General features: G+C 35.6%; 5 protein-coding genes across 5 annotated transcripts; 2 read left to right on the top strand and 3 right to left on the bottom strand.

Moving 5' to 3' along the window:
• The first annotated feature begins 1251 nt into the window (after positions 1-1251).
• On the top strand, positions 1252-3702 carry pcna (proliferating cell nuclear antigen). The gene is made up of 6 exons (XM_058790210.1): positions 1252-1729; positions 2254-2351; positions 2526-2593; positions 2682-2876; positions 2982-3105; positions 3188-3702. The coding sequence occupies exons 1-6, from the start codon at positions 1509-1511 to the stop codon at positions 3262-3264; spliced, it is 783 nt and encodes a 260-aa protein (XP_058646193.1). The 5' UTR covers positions 1252-1508; the 3' UTR covers positions 3265-3702.
• Positions 3703-6790: 3088 nt separating this feature from the next.
• On the bottom strand, positions 6791-10276 carry LOC131548371 (GTPase IMAP family member 8). Its single transcript, XM_058789620.1, is given in 7 exon segments — positions 6791-7151; positions 7153-7477; positions 7599-7636; positions 7707-8274; positions 9096-9175; positions 9293-9881; positions 10203-10276. Coding segments are annotated over 7 exon segments (1917 nt in total). The 5' UTR covers positions 10213-10276; the 3' UTR covers positions 6791-6844.
• A 455-nt stretch (positions 10277-10731) lies between these two features.
• si:ch211-139n6.3 (GTPase IMAP family member 8) lies at positions 10732-12996 on the bottom strand. Its single transcript, XM_058789690.1, has 4 exons — positions 12913-12996; positions 12179-12749; positions 12007-12098; positions 10732-11428 (listed from the first exon to the last, which is right to left on the bottom strand). Exons 1-4 carry the CDS (start codon positions 12920-12922, stop codon positions 10863-10865), a joined length of 1239 nt encoding a protein of 412 aa, XP_058645673.1. The 5' UTR covers positions 12923-12996; the 3' UTR covers positions 10732-10862.
• Positions 12997-13091: 95 nt separating this feature from the next.
• zgc:113625 (uncharacterized protein LOC553227 homolog) lies at positions 13092-15098 on the top strand. The gene is made up of 2 exons (XM_058789691.1): positions 13092-13190; positions 13691-15098. The coding sequence occupies exons 1-2, from the start codon at positions 13139-13141 to the stop codon at positions 14446-14448; spliced, it is 810 nt and encodes a 269-aa protein (XP_058645674.1). The 5' UTR covers positions 13092-13138; the 3' UTR covers positions 14449-15098.
• Positions 15099-18782: 3684 nt separating this feature from the next.
• zgc:172131 (uncharacterized protein LOC100002821 homolog) lies at positions 18783-22776 on the bottom strand. Its single transcript, XM_058790063.1, has 3 exons — positions 22447-22776; positions 22174-22340; positions 18783-19432 (listed from the first exon to the last, which is right to left on the bottom strand). Exons 1-3 carry the CDS (start codon positions 22773-22775, stop codon positions 18783-18785), a joined length of 1146 nt encoding a protein of 381 aa, XP_058646046.1. The 5' UTR covers position 22776.
• Positions 22777-23827: the final 1051 nt, after the last annotated feature.

The following is a 23827-nucleotide window of genomic DNA, read 5'->3' as shown; positions in this document are numbered from 1 at the left end:
TAAATACAACTTCAGTTCTTGTTTGAAGATGTTAAAGTGGGGTTTTCATTTAGTATATTTACATTTATGGACATAAAACTTTCCAATAAATAACAGAAGGCTTATACAAAAACTTGCATTAAATAGATTCTTATCTTTAACATAAAACCCAAAAAGAATGTGTTTATAGCACAAAGAGAAATCATAAAAAAATATTTTGGACAATCAGAGCATTAAGATTATTCCAAAAAGACTGAACAAAAGGACATTCCCAAAACAAATGAGCTACAGTTTCAGAAGAAAGTTCACAGAAAGAACAAGATATATCAATGTCACTTTTAAATTTCTGTAAAAACTGCTTGACAGGATAAAACCTGTGAATTATTTTATAAGATATTTATTTAACTTTATTTGTTAAAAAAAAAATTCTGAGGAAGTGACCAAACATATGCCCACTTAATATCATCAAAAAAAGTTGTTCCAATAAGAAATGGAGGAAGAAATAGAAGTAACAAGGTCCAAAAAATAAAGACCTAATTTTGTGATTGGATTTTTTAACACAAAAACACACACACAGTGGATTCAGGAGTGGGAGGACAAACAGAAATCAATGAGCCACTGTTATTATTTCTAAAGAGCATACAAATTTCCAAAGAGATGGCCTTTAAAACTGTATTAAATTATTTTCTAGATACAGGAAAATTATATCTTAAAATAAAATCAGAATAATTAAACAAAATGCCATCATTGTCAAACAATTGGTTCACAAACAACACTCCATTACTGAACCAATTTTCTAAAAACAAGGATTTCCTCTTATATAAAATATTACAGTTGTTCCAAATAAAAAAGTTGTGAGGCGAGAAATTATGCTTATAAACAAGTTTCCAAGCCAAAAGCATTTGCTGATGATAATTGGAAAGTTTTCAAAGTTTTCAATATTCATCTGTCACATTGCAGGAGCATTAAATTTTCAGACAGACAAACAGACAGACAGACAGATAGATATTCATTTGTAGGATTTTTTTTTCTTTCAGCCTTTGTTTCTCTTAATGCTGTCTTCAATTTTTTTAGTAATTTCATTTCCGTTTTAAACATTCCAAAAAAAAAAATTAATTATTAGTACTAATTATTAGTTACTGCTTTGACAAAGCACAAGCTCACGTAACACTCAACTAAATGCGTGTGAAATGACGCCCTCTTGTGGTCAGTGGCTGCACACTTCCGTCCGTGTTCCAGGAGGAGTCAGCGTCACAGGAAATGACGAAGGCAAGAGTGGGCAAGTTTATGAAAGTCCCAGCAAAAGCGCGCGCAGTTACATTCAGATCCTCGAGAGAAGAGAAGACGGGACAGATACGCCTGCGATTCTTTTAGAGTCTTTGAATTTGTACGTGCTGGTGCTAAAACACTTCGATAGTCTAAAATTACTGCGTTCCTGCACTTGAAGACGAGCAGAAAGCCAGGCCGCGCTTGTGTCATAACAGGAATTAGATAACTTTTTTTCCTCCTCCCATAAAAAAAGCAGCACAATGTTTGAGGCACGTCTCGTTCAAGGATCAATCCTTAAGAAGGTTCTGGAGGCTCTGAAAGACCTCATCACCGAAGCCTGCTGGGATGTCAGCTCCTCGGGCATCTCGCTGCAGAGCATGGATTCCTCTCATGTGTCTCTGGTGCAGCTCACGCTCCGGAGTGATGGGTTCGACTCCTACCGCTGCGACAGAAACCTGGCCATGGGTGTCAATTTGAGCAGGTACTGATGGAAGTGATGCGAGTTTAGTGTTGTTTGCCATGTAACAGCTTAGATCGTGAAAGCTGAACATGTCTGTTCATGCCCGGCTGCCCGATCTAAAAGGAGCCCGCCATTTGTAAGATGTAAAAATAAGTTTTGCTCCTTTCATGATTATTAGTATTGTTGAAATGCTTTATTAATGTTTCCCAAATAATTGTAGTACAAAAAGATTTAGTATTATTTGGCGCGTAGAGTGTTTCCTGCATTCTCCCCTCACTGTTGAGCGTGACGTCATTTACCCGCGCTCAAGCTGGTTGGCGCGAAAAAGAGCCGGGGTTGCTGAATGACAATATGACTTCACAATAAGACAATAAAGACTTGGACAAAAGAGACGTGAACCAGATTTTTAACTGACAGTCAAATATTCGAGTGTATACGTGTTTTAAAAGGAAAACTGTGGTTTTTGTGGTTACAGCGTGAATTAATTTGATTCAGAGTACAATCGATAAAAAGTGTTTTATTCTAATTTTATTCTTGTTTTATAGCATGTCTAAGATTCTGAAGTGTGCTGGAAACGAAGATATCATCACACTTAGGGCAGAAGACAATGCAGACTCTTTGGCGCTTGTCTTTGAAACACTCAGTGAGTTCATAAGACTTTATTACACTTAGTTGTTACATATTTAACCTAAAACTAGGAAAAACTAGGATTGCAATGTACATATGCCATATCTATTTTTTCAGGCTGTATGTTATTGATAGTGTGCTGTGAGTTATAATAGTAAGAGCACTTGCTGAACTTCAAATGTGATTTCAGATCAGGAGAAAGTGTCCGACTATGAGATGAAACTGATGGATCTGGATGTGGAGCAGCTTGGAATTCCAGTAAGACTTATTTTACAAATACTGATATGAATGTGCATGTTTTTTTTTTTCCTCCAATGATCATGTTTCTTTCTCTTTTTAACTTCAGGAGCAGGAATACAGCTGTGTGGTAAAGATGCCCTCTGGTGAATTTGCCCGAATCTGCAGGGATCTGTCACAGATCGGTGATGCTGTCATGATCTCTTGCGCCAAGGATGGTGTGAAGTTCTCTGCTAGTGGAGAGCTGGGCACAGGCAACGTCAAGCTCTCACAGACCAGCAATGTCGACAAGGAGGATGAAGCGGTAACATTATTTTAACATATGCAAAATTACCAACAAATGTCAGGTGTGGCAGTTGTGCGAGTTTGTATGTCATGAAGGTAATTCACAACGCTGTGTTCCCTACAGGTGACAATTGAGATGAATGAGCCTGTGCAGCTTATTTTTGCATTGAACTACCTGAACTTCTTCACCAAAGCCACTCCTCTATCAAAGACAGTCACGCTCAGCATGTCTGCAGACATCCCACTCGGTATGATAAATGCTCTCATGCCCATATTGAATTGCCTTTTGAGTTAAAACAATTTAAATGATTATCCTTTTTTCTTTTGCAGTGGTTGAGTACAAGATTGCAGACATGGGACACGTCAAATACTACCTGGCACCCAAGATTGATGAAGAATCGTCCTAAATCCAAGTACGAGACTGAAGTCTGTCATCTGCAGAATTTTGGTCTGCATATCAGAAATTATTTCAATAGATGTTTTGGGAAAATGCATTTTACTACTGTGTCTGTGGTGGTTTCCAGTTCAATGGATTCCCAATTCTGTAACCATCTAAGCCATTTCATATGATTGGCAGATATATGGGCACACTTAAACAATAGTAATTTGGTACTTGGCTTTACCAGGTGCTGTCGGCTGAATCTAGAGTTGTTAAAGACAGCTTGTACAGACTCAACTTTGGTTCAGTCTCATTTTCTTGATCTCTGTGCTCTTCTTCCTCCTTGACTTCACTTCAGGTTTTTGTTCATCTGCTCATTCCAGTGTGTAGATAATTTTCTGTAAATATGCTAATTGGACAATTTTCATCCAGTCAACCATTAATAAAAGTTTTTGTAATGATGGTTCTCTTCTGTGTGTTTCATCATGTGTCATAATGTACTTGATATTTAAATGAGGATGTTTAAATGTTCTTCAATTATTATTTTAAATATAAAACTTAAATTGTACTTGTAAAATGTAATCTGAAAGTGTCGAGTTCTGTTTTGAATAATGTGAACTTAGGTTGGCCACTAGATGGAGTCAGAGTAGCAGAATTTACTGCAGTTTTACGGTTTTAAAGAATGGTTGTTTTTCACTTGATTTGTAAAAAGGAAAATTAGTCCCTTCTCTTGAGTAAGTCTCAAAAATAGCGCCCAAAAGGAACATTTCTATTTGTAAAACAAGGCTCTTTGAATGAAGTGGTTTGAGTCCAATCTTTCAGTGAATCTATTGAACCAGGGGGCTGTTTCATAAAACAAGCCAGGCTTATTTCAGTTACTCTTGACTCACTTTGAATCAAATCAACTGACAATAAGACTATCTGAAATAAACCTGGCTTATTTGGTAAACTTGTTTTATGAAACAGCCCCCAGTTCTCAAAACCGATCTGGAAGAGAGGCCAATGGTTTCTTGGATCGAATTAGGTTTGTAATCAACAGAAAAACGCAACCCTGAAACGTTTCTTCATGATTCATTCCACCGTTCTCGAGTCGACTCGGGCTTTTTGAATATTGTCCGATTTGTAATGATCGGGTTATCTATGAGTGAGCTGCAAGTAAAAGCAGTCTGGACTGTAATAAGACGTAGCGAAAATGACAATATGGACCTACACTTATTATTTCACTCGGTATTGGCGCCGAATCAGTTTTCAAAGAATCGATGTGATTAGTCGATCACTTGTAACTTTTTGAATCGTATCATCATCAGGGCTTTGTGGGCGGGAAAATTACATGGTCCCACGAAACTAGTATAGGTTTTTGTTTGTTTGTTTTTGCGGTCTTGTGGTTGCAGGCTTGCTGGCCTGGATATTTTGAGTTCTGAAGATTCCCAAAAGAGTCATTGCATAGGTATGGAGAGATGTTTCTTGCTTTTTTTTTAAATTATTTGTTTTACTTATTTTAAATCACGTTTTATTTTTAATTGCTTGATGAAACTATGGGCTCGTATGCAGGGTTTAATATTTTTATTCACTTTAAATACTTCACTTATTTCCAATAAAATCATCATTAGATATCTGCTATCCAAAGAATTATTAGTGGTTTACAGTAAATACAGGTACAATTAAATACACTTCTAACAGTCCTTAACATTACACAACTGTTACAACTAACCATAATAAAACGTGCATTTTAAAAGAAAAGTTCCCCAATTATAGTTGTGCACATATACACACACTTTATCTTACAAGATACTGCATTCTTTGATCTCCTTATGCTTCTTTTTATGACCACTAAGACTTGCTATGGCACTGTTTTTCTGCATGTCAGAAATGATCTCCAGAAGTTTTTTCACCTGATGATTGCATTTCTCATTGTTGTTGTTAAATGCATAACATCTTGAATGGCAGGTTTTGATCAGTTCCTGAAGTTCTTTGTCGCTACCATTGATGTAATCAGTTAAAGTCTTATGCTTCAGCTTCTCTTTACCCGTGAAAAGAATTACAGTCTTTAAAGTCACATCCTCACCAAACTCTCTCTTCAGATGTGGGAGAACCTCTCTCTCGCCCTCTGTGAAACGGCCAAGCTGCATAACCAGCAAATACACAACAGGCCCTGGCTGAGCGAGCTCTTTGCACTTCTTTATCTGTTCTTCCTGGTTTTTAAGGTCTTCATTAAAGAAATCTGGTGTGTCTATAACCCTAATCCTCATTTCACAAACAGTTTCTTCTGCCATCTTGCATTCCTTTGTTACTGGCACAGAACTGGCATGTGATTCAAAATGTTGCTTTTTTAGGATAGAATTTCCTGTTGCACTCTTCCCACATCCTGTCTGTCCCAGCAGCACGATGGTCAAAGGATTTTGTGGATGCATCTTAGCTGATGAGTTAGAATAGTTAGAAGATTCAGTCCATGCTAACAGTTTCAGTGTAAGGATACCAAACTATTGTTACTTAAAGATGTTTTCTAGTTGACAGGTTGAAGTCAAAGGCTTTGTTACCTGGTTCGCTTTGGTGGCACCGTTTTGTCATGTGTCCATCTGGAACAGAAAGAGTGATTGATATTTGTAAAACAAGGCTCTTTGAATGAAGTGGTTTGAGTCCAATCTTTCAGTGAATCTATTGAACCAGGGGCTGTTTCATAAAACAAGCCAGGCTTATTTCAGTTACTCTTGACTCACTTTGAATCAAATCAACTGACAATAAGACTATCTGAAATAAACCTGGCTTATTTGGTAAACTTGTTTTATGAAACAGCCCCCAGTTCTCAAAACCGATCTGGAAGAGAGGCCAATGGTTTCTTGGATCGAATTAGGTTTGTAATCAACAGAAAAACGCAACCCTGAAACGTTTCTTCATGATTCATTCCACCGTTCTCGAGTCGACTCGGGCTTTTTGAATATTGTCCGATTTGTAATGATCGGGTTATCTATGAGTGAGCTGCAAGTAAAAGCAGTCTGGACTGTAATAAGACGTAGCGAAAATGACAATATGGACCTACACTTATTATTTCACTCGGTATTGGCGCCGAATCAGTTTTCAAAGAATCGATGTGATTAGTCGATCACTTGTAACTTTTTGAATCGTATCATCATCAGGGCTTTGTGGGCGGGGAAAATTACATGGTCCCACGAAACTAGTATAGGTTTTTTTGTTTGTTTGTTTTTTGCGGTCTTGTGGTTGCAGGCTTGCTGGCCTGGATATTTTGAGTTCTGAAGATTCCCAAAAGAGTCATTGCATAGGTATGGAGAGATGTTTCTTGCTTTTTTTAATTATTTGTTTTACTTATTTTAAATCACGTTTTATTTTTAATTGCTTGATGAAACTATGGGCTCGTATGCAGGGTTTAATATTTTTATTCACTTTAAATACTTCACTTATTTCCAATAAAATCATCATTAGATATCTGCTATCCAAAGAATTATTAGTGGTTTACAGTAAATACAGGTACAATTAAATACACTTCTAACAGTCCTTAACATTACACAACTGTTACAACTAACCATAATAAACGTGCATTTTAAAAGAAAAGTTCCCCAATTATAGTTGTGCACATATACACACACTTTATCTTACAAGATACTGCATTCTTTGATCTCCTTATGCTTCTTTTTATGACCACTAAGACTTGCTATGGCACTGTTTTTCTGCATGTCAGAAATGATCTCCAGAAGTTTTTTCACCTGATGATTGCATTTCTCATTGTTGTTGTTAAATGCATAACATCTTGAATGGCAGGTTTTGATCAGTTCCTGAAGTTCTTTGTCGCTACCATTGATGTAATCAGTTAAAGTCTTATGCTTCAGCTTCTCTTTACCCGTGAAAAGAATTACAGTCTTTAAAGTCACATCCTCACCAAACTCTCTCTTCAGATGTGGGAGAACCTCTCTCGCCCTCTGTGAAACGGCCAAGCTGCATAACCAGCAAATACACAACAGGCCCTGGCTGAGCGAGCTCTTTGCACTTCTTTATCTGTTCTTCCTGGTTTTTAAGGTCTTCATTAAAGAAATCTGGTGTGTCTATAACCCTAATCCTCATTTCACAAACAGTTTCTTCTGCCATCTTGCATTCCTTTGTTACTGGCACAGAACTGGCATGTGATTCAAAATGTTGCTTTTTTAGGATAGAATTTCCTGTTGCACTCTTCCCACATCCTGTCTGTCCCAGCAGCACGATGGTCAAAGGATTTTGTGGATGCATCTTAGCTGATGAGTTAGAATAGTTAGAAGATTCAGTCCATGCTAACAGTTTCAGTGTAAGGATACCAAACTATTGTTACTTAAATATGTTTTCTAGTTGACAGGTTGAAGTCAAAGGCTTTGTTACCTGGTTCGTTTGGTGGCACCGTTTTGTCATGTGTCCATCTGGAACAGAAAGAGTGATTGATATTTGTAAATTAATTCAATTCCTGCTGCTCATAACTATATCACATACCTTACTCTGTCGGTTTCTGATGTTTGGTTCTTGCTTCCGGTGTATTTCATCAGTTCTTTGATTAGTTCAGTATTCTTCATGTGTTTGCTGTAAACACACCGTCTGTTTCCACACTCTTTCAGGATTATTTCGTGGTCTTTTCTGAATGACAGTGGTGCGTCTATTGAATTTGAAGATGCCTGTTTAACCAGCACTATTGTTTGTTCAACCATTTTCTGACCGAGCTTTTTCTTTAATTCAGTAAACATCTCCATCTCTTCTGGTGACACCATTCTGTCCTGGAGTACGAGGAGGAACACACGAGGACCTGCATATGATGGCTTCAGCTCCTCCATACTGTCAGCTTCTGGATCTGATGAGCTTGGTTTATGAAAAAGGTCTGGAGTGTTGATAATACAGACCTTCTTACCATCAACATTATCTACAAACTTCTCACAGCTGACCTTCTCTGATCGGAAATGATCTTTTTGAAAAATTGTGTTCCCTACAAGACACTTGTTGTTGCTTATCTTTCCCAGCAGGACCACTGTCATCATGCGCTTACTTCCAGATGTCAGACCGCTATTTGCTGTGATAAATTCAAACAAATTTTTGAAAAAACATACATACTTCACAATATGAATGCAGAACATAGTTGTTTGTAGGACACAGTTACTGGTAATTTAACATGGTGGTTTTCAGCTGGTTTAGTGAAAGACCCAGATTTTACATTGGACATCAAGTGGTGACCCAACAAAATACCAAATCCATAATTTCTATTTAAAATATTCAGCTCATATTTTCCTAGTTTCGATGATGAGGGAATGTCACCAATATGCTGATGTCTGTATGTATGCCAAATTGTTGAACACACACTTATGTTGTTATCATATGTTACTGTACATGGTGAGTTATCATGGCATTATCCTTTTTCACATTTAGCATGTTTTTGGCCCTCAGCTGTCTGCAACCCTATCAGAACATACCAACTGATAACCGTTGATTTATCAGACACTTTTCATCATGATTGTAAACTTTTGTGAACAGCCCGGATTCTTAATCATTATGCTCCTTGTGGTTAAATAGGATATTAGGTGCATTATGTCTTACAAATTTAATGAAAATAAAAAAAAACACTTTAATTATGCAAACATTCTCAATTCATTGAGCAAATACACCTCTGCGGTTGCTGAAGGCAATGTTCAAACCCCATTGTGACACAAAATGACAGCCAAAACATTGGCTGACTAACCAGTTATAGTTGTGATTGTATAACAAGGTGAATTTAGATCACTTGACTAGTTTAGATAGATGTGAAAGCCACATAAGAAAAGTACAGCATGTTGATTTGATCATATTCTTTTAGATGACAGAGAAAAGTTAGATGACTGAGAAATTTGTAAGATATACCTTTGCTGTTTTCAGACACCCATGACGCTTCGTTTATTTGCTTCATTTCTACATATGATATATCAATCTCCTCATATATCCTACAGGATTGAGATGATGTTACAGGTTAAATTATAAGCTTAAAGGGATTTATAGTTAAGCACAGATACATTTATTTTTTAATTGATTTAATCACTACTGTCATACGCGTGTCTTACCTCTCAGCAGGTGCGGAGTTGCTTGATTCTTTAACCTGCTTTTCATGTATTCTCTTCCATTCTTTCACTACCTGTATGGTCAGCTCATTATCTTTTTTCTTGTCATGAACACAAATTCTCTGTCCACACTCATCTAATAGTTTTTTGAGATTCTCATCTGCTTGGTCATATAGTTCTCCAGACATTTTCTCCTGACTGTCAACTAGCACTACAATTGTATTTTTCACCATTTTCTCTCCAAATCTCACTTTCAGCTGGCTGAACATCTCCATCTCTTCCTGTGAGAGCTGTTTGTTCTGCAGTACCAGAAGAAAAGCACGTGGCCCTGGATATAGAGTTTTTATCTCCTCTATATTGTCAGTATCTCGATCTGGGTGCGATCTATGGAAGAGGTCTGGAGTGTTGATGATACAGACCATCTGATTTTCTACTCTTTCTTCAGCTCTTGTACATGTGATGTTTTCATCTATGAAACGGTTTACCTTTAGCATGGCATTGCCTATCATAGACTTATCATTGCTGTTCTTTCCCAGTAGCACCAAAGTGATCTTGTCACCTCCACCAGATTGCTCCACCTTTGCATTCTCCACTATAACAAATCACAAGAGTAATTCATAGCTTTTTGAAATCTAGCCATGCGAAAACTATACTTTGGATTATGATATCTTTAATTCACAATCTTTACAACATTCATTTGCAGTTCACATATATTTGAGAAGAAATCCCTTTCTGTAATCTTGTGATTTAATTTAAGGCAAACAAGGCAGAGTTGGAATTGAGATTGAGTATCAGATTGATGCCATTATTGCGAGCAACTGGCAGTTTTTGTCAAATCAAGTCAAGTAAAAAAAAACTACAATTTTACAAAAAATAAATGTGCTAAAATGTATTTAATAAAAGGCATACTTACGTTGTAACATGCTGATTTGTATTACAAGAAACGGAGTCGAACGTGTCTCTAGCACTCAATGACAGTAAAGTAAATGAAAGTGAAAAAAACACTTGTCTTAAATGCATGAGAACAAAGGGCTTGTCCAAAATCTGGTATAACACGTTGAGTCACTAGTATGCTAGATAACAGCTGTTATTGGCTTTTTGTTTCTTCATTGCATGTTTTGTAAAAATGTTTGTCTTAATGCAGTAATCTAAACGAATCTTTATAATTTAGCTGGGCTTTGAATAACTGTGGGAAATGAGTCAAATTGGCTAAAGGAAACATTTAATAATTTAAAACATCCAAGCAATGGTGGGTGGAACTAGTGAAAATAGCTTTTGGCATTTATGCACATAACAAGTTTACCGAACTCCAGTTTCCATCTATTATTTCTATTACAGTCTTTTACTGGTAACTCTAGCAAAGAATATATTTGAACAGTGATTTATTTCAGATTCATTATAGTAAGATTGCATGAAGGAATTGTAGGCGGTTTTGTGTTACATATGTTTATTGCACCATCATTTGGTTACACACAGACATTACACTGATTATAACTCTTCTATATGTATTCAACAAAATCTGTTTTATAGCACAATTTCAGTTACACACTGAGCTGATTTGTAACTGATATATTCAGTTTTTCTCAGATTCCTGCATGTTGTTATTTTGTCCTATAAGCTGTTCGACCAGCTCAGCGCTTTTAACATTACTCCTGTAAACATAAATTGTCTCCTTGCACTCATCTAGAATCTTTTTGAGGGTCTTATCAGCTTCAAAGGTCTCTCTTAAGTTACTTTCATTGCTACCTATGAGCACAACAAGCATGTTTTCAAGCAGTTTCTTTCCAAATCTCTCCTTCAATTGACTGAACATCTCCATCTCTGCCTGCAAGATTGTTTTGTCCTGCAGTACCATGATGAACATTCGTGGACCTGCGTATGATGGCTTCATCTCCTCCATACTGTCAGCTATTGGATCTGGGCCTGGTTTATAGAAAAGGTCAGGAGTGTTGACAATACAGACCATCTGGTCGGCTACTCTAGCGACAACCCTCTCACATGTGGCTTTTCCAGCCATGAAACAGTCATGCTGGAGAATACTGTTCCCTATCAGGCACTTGTCATCGCTGTTCACTCCCAGAAGCACCATGGTGATGATCTTGCAGTCACCTCCAAATGGCTTGACATTCACACTCTCCCCTTATGAAAAAAAAGTTTTGGAATGAATAATTTTTCAATTGTCAAAGAAGTCTCTTATGGTCACCAAGGCTGCATTTATGTGATATACTGTAAAATAAAACCAGCAATATTGTGAAATATTACAATTTATAAGAGTTGTTTTCTATTTCAGAATATTTTGAAATGGAATTTATCCCATTGATTGAAAAGCTGAATTTGTCACATGATGCTAATATTTTATTTATTATTTATTTATTTATTTATTATGATTTTATTTATTTATTTTTTAAATGATCAGTGTTCAAAACAGTTGTGCTTAAAAGTGCTGCTTAATATATTTTTAATATATTAAAGTTTGTTTGATGAATTGAAAGTTCAAACGAACAGCATTTATTTGAAATGGAAATCTGTAAATGTCTTTACTGTGAATTTTGGATCAATTTGATTATACTTTTACCTACAGCATTGTTAAATAAATAAAAAAAAATCATTTCTTTTCAAGGAAAAAAAAAAACACTGACTATAAACTTTTGATGCAGCATTTGGAGTTGGCCCAGAATATTAATAATTTCAGATAATTAAACATAAGTAAGCATTACCTGGTGTTGTCTTTGGTTGTTCTGTCTCATCTTTTTCCTTCTGATGAACGTGCTTGTTCATGTCTTCATGTAATCTACAGGATAATGATGAACTTTGGGGAAAAAGACAAAAATCAGCTTTGTGAACTACGCAAGAGACAATACCAAATGTTTTCCATTTGTAGAAGTCTACCTGCCAGGGTCAGCTACAAGTTCCTCTGACGTTTTTGTAATATGTATCAATAGCTGTCTGACCAGATCTGAGTCTGCCGAATCTTTGCTGAAGACGCAAATTCTCTCGTCACATTCATGTAAAATCTTTTTTAGGTTTATATCCTCTATGTTGCAGGACAGTCTTGATGACTCTTTGCTGTCGATCAACACTACAGTAATATTTTTTGTCATTTTCTCTCCAAATCTCTCCTTCAGTTGGGTGAACATCTCCACCTCTTCCTGGGAGAGCTGTTTATCATGGAGTACAAGGAGGAACATGCGTGGACCCGTGTATGATGGCTTCATCTCCTCTATAGTGTTAGCTTCTGGTTCTTGGCATAGTCTCCAGAAAAGGTCTGGGGTGTTTATAATGTAGAGCAGCTCGTCCCTCATTCTTCCTAGAGCCTTTTGATACATGGACTTTCCTGGCTGAAAACAGCTGTATCCAAGCATGGTGTTTCCTATGAGGCATTTATCAATGCTGTTTTGTCCCAGCAGCACTACGGTGACAACAGTGTCATCGTCTGAAACTTGTGCAGTTTTTGTTTCTCCTATGAAGATTTAAAATGGTTTGACCTCAATTGAATGCAATAGATCATTTTGAAATAAAAACTTAGAAACTGGCAGAGAATATAAAGAACGTTCAGAAATTAGCAAAAGAACAAAATCTTTAAAAAGCTGATCAGAAAATTGAAACATTAAAAACTGTTTTACCTTTTGGCATGTTGAATTTCCAGTCTGTTCACCAGGTTGCAAGAAACACCTCTGGTTGTATCTGTCATGAGGCAAAGCAGGAAAATAATGAGCAAATGAAAGGAACAGCTAGTTTTGTACATATGCCAAAAAAATAAACAACTGGCGTCACAAGAAAATCTGGTACTAATAGGGTCACGCACAAAAGAGTTTCAGTCGTTGTCGAGAGAAACTGTTGCTGAAGGAAATGGACTGTTTAAAGTGCCTATGCTGTTGCAAACCTTCTCCTATTCCACAAGGTTAGTGCTAAAGTTGTGTGCTAAAAATGTTGACTTTGGTTGTTTACTATGGTTTCCAGTAAACTTCTGAAAGCTCATAACTGCTCAAACATTTATCATGTTTGAATAGTTTAGAATTTTGTGAGTAAATGGAGAGTGTCTAAAGTCTATTGTCTATTTATGTAAAAACATAAAATATGCATTAAAAAATACTATAATAAGTTAATGTCAACCAAAGCTGAAAATCAGATAAGTGTGAAATATGACTTATTAATACAGTTGGAGGGATTTATTAATGAGTATTAATATGTGATTATAAGTATATAACTCACATAGTTTTGATGTACATCAAAAAAATAAAAAATAAAATAATTAATGGATTTGCATCATAAAGCTAAATTCAGTTTTATACAATGTCTCAGGCATCCCCTGCTCTGTCTCTGTATCCACCAAGGCAGTTGAATTTGTCTGTACATGTTTCATAATCTCTTTTTTTTTTAAATCCTTTGCTGTGTTGATAGGTCCACGACTTCGCATAGTATTGATTGGAAAAACTGGAGTAGGAAAAAGTGCTGTGGGAAACTCTATCCTTTGTAGAAAGGTTTTTGAATCAAGCCCTTCTGCAAACTCTGTCACTGAGCATTGCAAAAAAGCAATGGTCTATGACCAAAGAGAGATTTATGTGATTGACACACCAGGAATCTTGGATACCAGCAAATCAAAAGACCTCATCAAAAGAGAAATACTGAGATGTATTCAGGTTTCAGCCCCAGGTCCTCACGTGTTCCTGCTGGTGATACAGATTGGTCGTTTCACTACGGAGGAGCAAAGATCAGTCCAGGCCCTGCAAGAGCTCTTCGGAGAAGAAGCTTCAAAATACATGATAGTGGTCTTCACTCATGGAGATGCACTCAATGGCCAAAAAATTGAAGACTACGTAAAAGAAGGCCATGCAGAACTCCGTAGAGTAATCCAAAGTTGTGGTAGTAGATATGTTGTTTTTGATAACACTAACATGAAGAATCGAGTTCAAGTGGGGAGATTAATTGAGAAAGTTGATGAAATGGTGGCAGCAAATGGGGGAGAATGCTTCACTCAGGAAATGTTTAAAGAAGCAGAAGAAAAGATTCAGCAACAGAGAGTGGAGAGAGCGGTCGCAGAGCTTCTAGAATATCAGTTTAGCTTTCTTGGGATTCTTGACAACAGAGTTGCCTTGTTCCAACAAGTACTGATTGAAGGCATTCATGAAGAGTTTGCTCTTGATAACGACGCTTACTAAAGAGACTTAAATCAGACATCTTAGGAAGATGTGTAATATTAAAACTACTTTTGAACATAAACACAACTCATTTATGTGATGTTACACAGTGGTGGAATATGATGTTATTTTGATTTGAATGTGCAGCACATAGCAGAATGAATAATTAAACATAGAAGCTTGTGAATCTGATGTGAAGGCACTGTTCTGTAGCACTTTTTGGTTTTTGAATTGTTTTCAGAGACTTTATTTGAACTAACCTGTTCAGTTGTGATATGTCTAGACTACTAAATGTGATGGTGTGACTGATTACATCTGACCTTTGATTTATGCATAAATACTAAGTTTTAAGACTTGGTTTAACTCGATGCAACAGATATTAACAGTCAATCCAATTCAGGCAGAGAATCTACTGGTAAGTGTAATATAGTGATATAGTGATGGTATATGTAAGACAGTTAATTGTATGTCTGATATACTGTAATTACATACATCAAAATCATTTTTTAGATTTTATAGAGAATAAATTGTCTTTAATACTGTAGATATAAATGTATCACTGTCTTCATTCGTTCTTCTTGAAGATTGCATTTCTTTAGAGTAATCTATGGATATTAACGAATAACAGTATTTTTTTTTTTTTTTTTGCCATTGTATTTTAAGATACGTTAAAAATCAGTCATCCTCTGTATATAAAATAAAACTGTTAAAGTTTTAAATACAAGTAAAATGTTTATACTGTAACAGCAAAAGCTCTGGATGTTTTTATATGTAATGTGTTTGCACATCCCTTTTTGACCATCAAAAAACAAAACAAAACAAAAAACAGAATAAAAATAAATAAATAAATAACATGATTTTTAAAGCAATAATATATATATATATATATATATATATATATATATATATTTTTTTGCCTTTTGACTGGCTAGAAAATTCGCATTTGTACATTTATGCATTTGCTAGACCTTTTTATACAAAGCAGCTTAATTTGCATTCAATATGGTTTTTAATCAAGACATATTTTATCATTTCATGCTTTTGATGAAGCAAACAAAGATGAAGTTCTCAAGGTGAATGCATACCTTGACTCTAGGGGTCAATCAACTAAAAACCAAGTCAAAAATCTTGGGGTGTTTCTGGAGACAGACCTTAGTTTTAGTAGTCATGTCAAAGCAGTAACTAAATCAGCATACTATCATCTCAAAAACATTGCAAGAATTAGAGAAACTTGTTCATGCCTTTATCACCAGCAGGGTGGATTATTGTAATGGTCTCCTCACTGGCCTTCCAAAGAAGACCATTAGACAGCTGCAGCTCATCCAGAACGGATTTAACCATTTGAGTTCCACCAGGAATTTTCTGTTAGTTCTTAGAAAACAGGTTTTTAACCTTCGTGCTGTGCTGAAAATCCTTTACCTAATTTGGTGTTTTTTAAATTTATTTATTCATTACCTAATTTTGGTGTAAACATTACCAGCCTTTTAAAATTGCTTGTAAATCTCTTATTATGCTATATTATGACCAAATCTCGGATTCAGTCTTTTTGTCAACTTGTTTTGTATTTCTTTTTGGAACTGGTTGATTGTGGGCTTCATTGATCTGAGCATATTCATTTCACAACAGTTTTTAAGTGAACAACACAGTATTAGTGGATGATTTAGGATAAATTAAATATTTAGTAAAACTATTGCATAATGAAAAATTTATAAGAAAAGCACAAAAGAAGTTTGAAGAATGTGGGTACATAAACTGTAAAAAACGATCGTGATTTTAACAGTAAAAGACTGTAAACATGATACAGTAAAAAATTAAATCATTAACAGTAAGTTTCCTTACTATAGCCTATGAAAAATAATTGTAAATAATTGTAATTAATGTATAATGTAATTGTATGGAAGTGAAAAGAAAAAGTCATTGAATAATGTACAGTGAAAAACCATAAACTGACATTCGCAGAATTCCCTGCATGACACTTCATATTTAATGTTTTTTTGTTGTTGAAATTAATGTTTCTTCTTAGTTTTTTCTTATCAGTTGTGTACATTAGGGTTTTATCAAAGATTTACAAAGATAAACTTTATTTGTCCCCAAAAGGAAATTTGTCTCGGGCAGAGTGCTACAATGTTGCTCTAAACAATAATACATACAATAATAATAGACAAAACAGATTAAAAAACAATTAAGAACATACATTAAAATACAACAATGTGTAATATAAATAAATGCAAAAACACAGTAAAGTCCTAATGTATCATAGGTGCATTGTTCTTATTACAATTCAACAATTTTATGGAGGCAGGAACAAATGAAAGCTTCAGTCTATTAGTTTTACACATAGGCATTCTCAGTCTCTTTCCTGATGGCAGCAACTGATATTCACTAAAAAGAGGATGATCGGGGTCAGTGCTAATACTTTTTGCCCGTCTCATCACTGCCTGTTCATATAAAGTCTGTATAGGCACATATTGTTTTATTCCTATGATTTTCATGGCTGTTTTATGGATATGAGCCAATTTGTTTTTCAGTTGAACAGACAAGTTTCCAAACCAGACTGTAATTCCATAACGAATGAGACTTTCAAACATGGCTCAGTAAAAGACAAGCAAGATATTGCTACCCACCCCGTACAGTCTCAGCCTTCTTAAAAAACTGAGCCTCTGTTGTAGTCGCGTGCACAGACTATCAATATGTGTCTTCCAACAAAGAACACTGTCCATATAAAACCCCAGGTATCTGGAAGATGTCACTTGCTGTATCACTGTGTCTTTAATGAGCACAGGCCTGTGTTCAGATACACTTCTTGGGTCAAGGACCATTTCTTGTGTCTTTTTTTTGTATCTTTTCTTGTATCTTACATCTAATGTTGTTAAATTAATGTTTATTGCATTATTTCAGTATCCTGTGTTCCACAAAAGTTGTTTGCACCGCGCTCTTCCGTCGCTTGATCTTTCGTTTAGGTGCGTTAATCCATTAAATCACTTATTATACAAAACCATGATCCGCACTCATATGAAACAGTCTTTTCTTTTCGTTTTATTCTACATTTATCGCCAGTAGGACAAAGACACAAACCTTTCGGCTCAAAGGCCTTCCTCAGTGTGCTCAGTGTGTCTTTGTCCCATTGGTGATAAATGTAGAATAAAACGAAAAGAAAAGACCGTTTCATATGAGTGCGGATCATGGTTTTGTATAATAAGTATCATGTGTGTTACCATGAGGGTGTTTAGTGTTTGAGTGAATGACACTGTGTGCACATTCTATACGTTTTTTTTTCCTTCTCCGCTTGTGGAAAAGCTGTTTGTGATAAGCTTTGATTCATCATACAACTTTCTCTTCATCACCTGCTTTTGGTGGTTGTCAGTGTATTACAAGTGTATTACATCAGTTAATAAAATATGGGGTTTTATTGTGAATTTTTGTAAAAATGTTTGTAAAACCGAAAATGTTGTTACCATATATATATATATATATATTTTTTATGGTGAAGTTCAATGGCACTCTTTTACGGTATTGTACCGTAAAAATCACAGATTTTTTATTAATTTTTTATTTTTTTTTACAGTGAACAGTTGATAACATTGACTTCTATAGTATTTTTGTCCATTCTATGGGATTTAATAGGAACCATCAACTTTTTCCATGTTCTTCAAAATATCTTCTTTTGTGTTAAGCACAAGAAAGAAACTCACAGGTTTGGAACAACTTATGGTACAATTATGTAAACTATGTTTAAAAGAACACAAACAAGAAAAGGGACTTTTCACAACCCCACTGAGCATATCAACAATCAGAAAAGGAAACAGTACACTTGTGTTTTCTGCTGATCAGGTATGCAGGATGTTTTTCAGAAGGAAGAAATTCTTCAATGTTTTTCTTACAAGGAAGAAATTATTTATTTCTTTTCTCAAAAGGAATCTTAATTATAGGCATAATTATAGTTAACCAGTCAAACTATAGTTTACATTCTCTTGCCGTCAGCTTAAAAGGAAACAAACTTTGTAGCTTGAAACATCCCAATCATGTATATAGACTTGTGGGACCACATTCTCTAAAGATTTTGCCTCTGACTAAACACATGATGTGCAAAGGGTAACATTTTTTCTGCCTTTCATGAGTTTCAGAGTTTTTTGTTTTTTTGTTTGTTTGACCTATTTCTATGTGACAGATGAAACAGATAGATTAGACTTTCTGAGGAAAATACATATCTTTATTTGTACTTACACTTGGTAATACATGTAACATAACACTGATGTAGGCTACTGTGTATTATTTGATTGTAGCAAAAATTAATTAATGTTTTTAAATCGAACTACTGGCACAGAACAAAAGACAGTGAATCAGTTGCCATGTGTCTACTGAATTCTGCAGTCTTTTTTCTCTGATTCCTTACAAAATGAGTAATGTTCTACGTCAGTATTTCCATTTTTCTTCTTCATTTCCAAAATAATCTCTAACAGCCTTTCAACTTGTGAAACATTGTGGTCATTGTTGTTGTTAAATGCATGACACCTTGACCCACATGTTCTGATCAGCTCTTGCAGCTGCGTGTCAGTGTTTTTAATGTACTCTGCTACAGTTTTCCCTCTTAATTTGTCCTTGCTAGTGAACAGAACAATGGTGTCTTTTACCACTTCTGCACCAAACGCTCTTTGTATGTTCTGAACTATTTCTCTCTCCCCATCTGTGTAACGGCCAAGCTCAATCACCAGTAAATACACATCAGGCCCTGGCTGAGTGACCTCTTTGCACTTCTTTATCTGTTCTTGTTGGTTTTTTAGATCTTCGTCAAAGAAATCTGGGGTGTCTATGACCCTGATTTTGATTCCACAAACAGTTTCCTCCGCCGTCTGGCACACCTGTGTTACTGGCACAGAACTGGCATATGATTCAAAATGACGCTTTCCTAGGATGGTGTTTCCAGTAGCGCTCTTTCCACTTCCTGTCTGTCCCAGAAGCACAATGGTCAAGGTGTTTTTCTTCTTGATAGCAGCTTGGTTACCTCCTTAAATATAAGATATAATAAAATGCTGCATGTCAAAAGAAATTGAACGCACAATAAAATAATTTTCATTTAATTTTGGTTTAAACTGCATCCTATCTGCTCTAATTCTATAAAAATATGGGTCTTTTTAGATATAGATTTTCATGGTTTGTACACTTGTAAAATTACAGAAGTTCTAAGCAGCCATGCATTATTATTTTTTTCCTTCTTGTTTTCTCGTGATCATGACACATAACAAAAGTTGTTTTGTCGTTATTACGACTTAATTTTCTCGTGATCACGACATAACAAAAGTTGTTTTCTCGTGATCACAACATAACAAAAGCTGTTTTGTAGCCTAATCTTTTGTATTTTCTACATTTGTTTGTAAAACAAACACACACACACACAGCAGCAGCATTAAGCTTGTTACGCACATGATATCCTACATGACTAATAAAAATCACAAACAAATTATTATAATATATTATTATATATAATTTTATTATATATAATAATTTTATTTTATTATATATAATTTTAAACGAACGAGGAAAATGAAGTGAGTTTAATCCAAGCAGTTTAAAAGGATAGTTCACCCAAAAATGAAAATTTGATGTTTATCTGCTTACCTCAAGGGCATCCAAGATGTAGGTGACTTTGTTTCTTCAGTAGAACACAAACGAAGGTTTTTAACTCAAACCGTTGTAGTCTGTCAGTCATATAATGCCAGTAAATGGGCACAGAATCTTTGAGAGAAAAAACAAAACATGCACAGACAAATTCAAATTAAACCTTGCAGCTGGTGACGATACATTGATGTCCTAAGACACGAAACGATCGGTTTGTGCGAGAAACTGAACAGTATTTATATAATTTTTTACCTCTGATAAACCTCAATGTCCGACTGTCACAACATCCGGCGCGTGGCGCGTCAACCTGCTCTGGCACATAGATATATATATATACATAGATGCCTCATTAGCGACTGTTTCTATGGGCTGCAATACGTAAGGATCTACGTATATATCTATGTATATATATATATATATATATATATATATATATATCTATGTTTCAGAGCCATTGACGTGTCACACGACGGATGTTGTGGATGAGCTCAGGAGACTTGGACATTGCCTGTATCAGAGGTAAAAAATGATATAAATGCTGTTCAGTTTCTCGCACAAACCGATCGTTTCGTGTCTTAGGACATCAATGTATCCTCATGAGCTGCAAGGTTTATTTTGAATTTGCCTGTGCATATTTTTCTCTCTCTCAAAGATTCTGTGCCCATTTACTGGCATTATAGGACTGACAGACTGCAACGGTTTGAGTTAAAAATCTTCGTTTGTGTTCTACTGAAGAAACAAGCCACCTACATCTTGGATGCCCTGGGGGTAAGCAGATAAACATCAAATTTTCATTTTTTGGTGAACTATCCCTTTAAGATTTTTAGAATAGTTCTTCTCTGCATTCTTCTAAGGCTATCCACCTGCGCTTGCGGCATTAAATGCTTTGTTGCTGTACCATTTAAACATGTTAATTACACAAATAAAATGTTTAGCCTAGCTTAACTCTGGACAAAATCAGCAGTGTTTGATTAGCCTATTTATTTATTGTAGACGTAATTTCTATATCCACAAGATACAGTACAAGAGTGCACGGTTACCTGTCGATCATTTGCGCCTCAAAGGGGGCATTCCAAAACTCTTAACGTTGCTCAATGCGTTAAGAGAGTGTTTTTAAAAGACCAAACTCAGTAAACACATTTTTAATGAATTATAATAGCCTATGTACAGACAAGCAGATGAGTGCAGGATGCGAACGTAACGCGTTTTTTCTTATAACCTGTTCTCTATGGGTAAAACACTTAACGTGTTAAACGCATTGCGTTCTTGTTATGGACTTATTTGTTTATCTGTACATGGAAATGCTTCATTAATGATGTGTTTACTGAGTTTTGTCCTTTAAAAACACTGCCTTAACGTATTAAGCCTACGAATTGCATTCTTATTATGGACTCATCTTCTTCTCTGTATGAATTACTATGTGTATACACTGAGTTTTGTCTTTTAAAAACTCTCTCAATTATTGCAGTAAGCCAGGCTAAGTATTTTAGAATGTTCCTGTCAAGGTTGCGTTCGTTACTATAGCAATAGTAGCCTAATGTCGAAATCACAAGAAAAATAAGTCATGATCACGAGAAAACAACTTGTTATGTCGAGATTACGAGAAAATTAAGTCGTGATCACGAGAAAACAAGAAAGAAAAAAATAATAATGCATGGCCGATCTTGGTATATCAGTTAATATCAGTTAAAATCTTCTGTCTAAAGTCTCAATATCTAAATACAATATACAATATCTAAAATCTACTTTACTGGCTCAAAGTTCAAAGCCAGTTAATTTTTTTTTTTTTTTTTTTTTACATTTTGTGTAAAGTATTGCACTGATTTAAATATTACCAAGGCAAAGACATTTAGCCAAAAACTTTGGTTGTTGATTGTTTAGCCAAAAACAATTAATGTTGCGAGAAAGAATTGGGGTAGTCTTGAAAGCATCAAACAAAATGGCAATTGTTGACCGTCTCTTCTCATTACGTGAAAATTGCTCCTCTAAAAGTCTAGAAAATTATTTTAGTGTGCATAGAACTTTCGTATGATAGAAATGCATATTATACTATAGAAACGCGAATTGTTTTGGTTATCATCTTATTTTATAATGTAGAATTATAGGTTATGATATTATAATGGTTGTTACCTGATATATGCTCTTGTGCCATTGCTTCCTGTGGTCTGCATGTCTCCCTTTCCACAGACGTGGAATAGTATCCCTCATTGGTATTGTTATGAATTCTATCTGATATATGCTCTTGTGTCATTGCTTCCTGTGGTTTGCAGATCTCCCTTTCCACAGACATGGACGAGCTGCATTTGAGGAGAAAATGAATTAATCAATATATATATATATATATATATATATTGTCTCTGAATGGATACAATCATGAGGATAAACTTATATTTTTAGTTTTACCTTTCATGCTCGTATATGTGCAACTCAGGCACACTCTTCCAACATGTAATCAGCTCTTTGATGACGTCGCTTTGCTTCAGATTTTTGTTAAAATCACACACTTTCCTTCTACTTCGACAGAGAATCTTTTCCAGGTGTTCATTTGTTACCTTGTTTGGCCTTGCTGATGTCTTAGTATTGCTACTGACCAGAACTACAACAGTATTTTCCTCCATTTTCTTTCCAAACATTGGCTGAAAATGTGCAAATGTTTCTACATCCCTCTGAGAAACATGGTCACGTTGCAGAACAAATAAAATCATACATGGACTCTTGGATGATGTCTCCATGTACCTCTTAATTACAGTCTGAGGCTCATTAATAACAGTAATCCATTGGACACCTATCTGCAATGATACCTCTTCATCAAACGTGGACTGCTTTGGCAGGAAATGTTCAAACCCCAGAATATTATTTCCCACCAGACACTTACACCTGCTGTTTGCACCCAGCAGAAAAATGCCTCCACAGAACTCGTGGCCATCTCCTGTAAAGAAGTCCACAAAAGCATTTGTTAAGATTAGTTAATGCATACCTAATTAGCTAACGTGGAATTAATGAGCAACATTTTAATTCAAAATACATTTACATTAAAATATGCGTTCCCTTGGAATCTGACCTAAGACATTGCTAGATTGCTAGTACCATCAGCTGAGTTAAAGTTGAGCTCTAAATCACAACTCTATTTTAACATCAGTGAGCCTCTGAAACATGCTCAAATGTGTAAATGTTTCAAACATTCTCACTATTGAGCCTTAGCTATGTAAAATTAAAACATTTTAGAAGCTTACCTTTTGACATACTGAAATCAACATAACGTTTCAAAATATTTCACAAAAAAAAGCAGACAAAACTTCAGACACATACTGCGTTTGCAGTAACTGAAAGTGAAAATCCAGTGAGTAAGTTTTGTGAACACAGAAAAGGGGTGGATCACCATAATCACTGAACTCACTATACACTGAGAGTTACATTATGTGTGTGTATACACATGCTTATAAGAGTATACAGTAGATGTGTATAGGCTATAAAGTAAGAGAGAGAGAGTGTCTGTGAGAGAAAGCAGCATACTTGAAGTGAACATCACTTAAGCATTTGGTTTATTTATAATCTTCCATTTCAGATACAAAGTTAATTAAAACCTTGTATGTAAAGTGTGTGTGTGTGATTAACCAGTACCGTTTCTAGGCATAGGCGAGCTAGGCGGTTGCCTAGGGCGCCACCAGCTGAAGGGGCACCAATGAGTGCACGTACTGGCACTATATTTTAACAGGGTTGTGATAAAGAGTGGCACGGTCACCCTGAAATATGACTGCCGCCCCCACTAGATCCCCAACATTGG

Source organism: Onychostoma macrolepis, chromosome 10 (assembly GCF_012432095.1).
Source record: "Onychostoma macrolepis isolate SWU-2019 chromosome 10, ASM1243209v1, whole genome shotgun sequence".
NCBI classification, from domain to species: Eukaryota; Metazoa; Chordata; class Actinopteri; order Cypriniformes; family Cyprinidae; genus Onychostoma; species Onychostoma macrolepis.
Note: the sequence above shows the minus strand (reverse complement) of the source record. Positions and strands in the feature narration are given on the sequence as shown.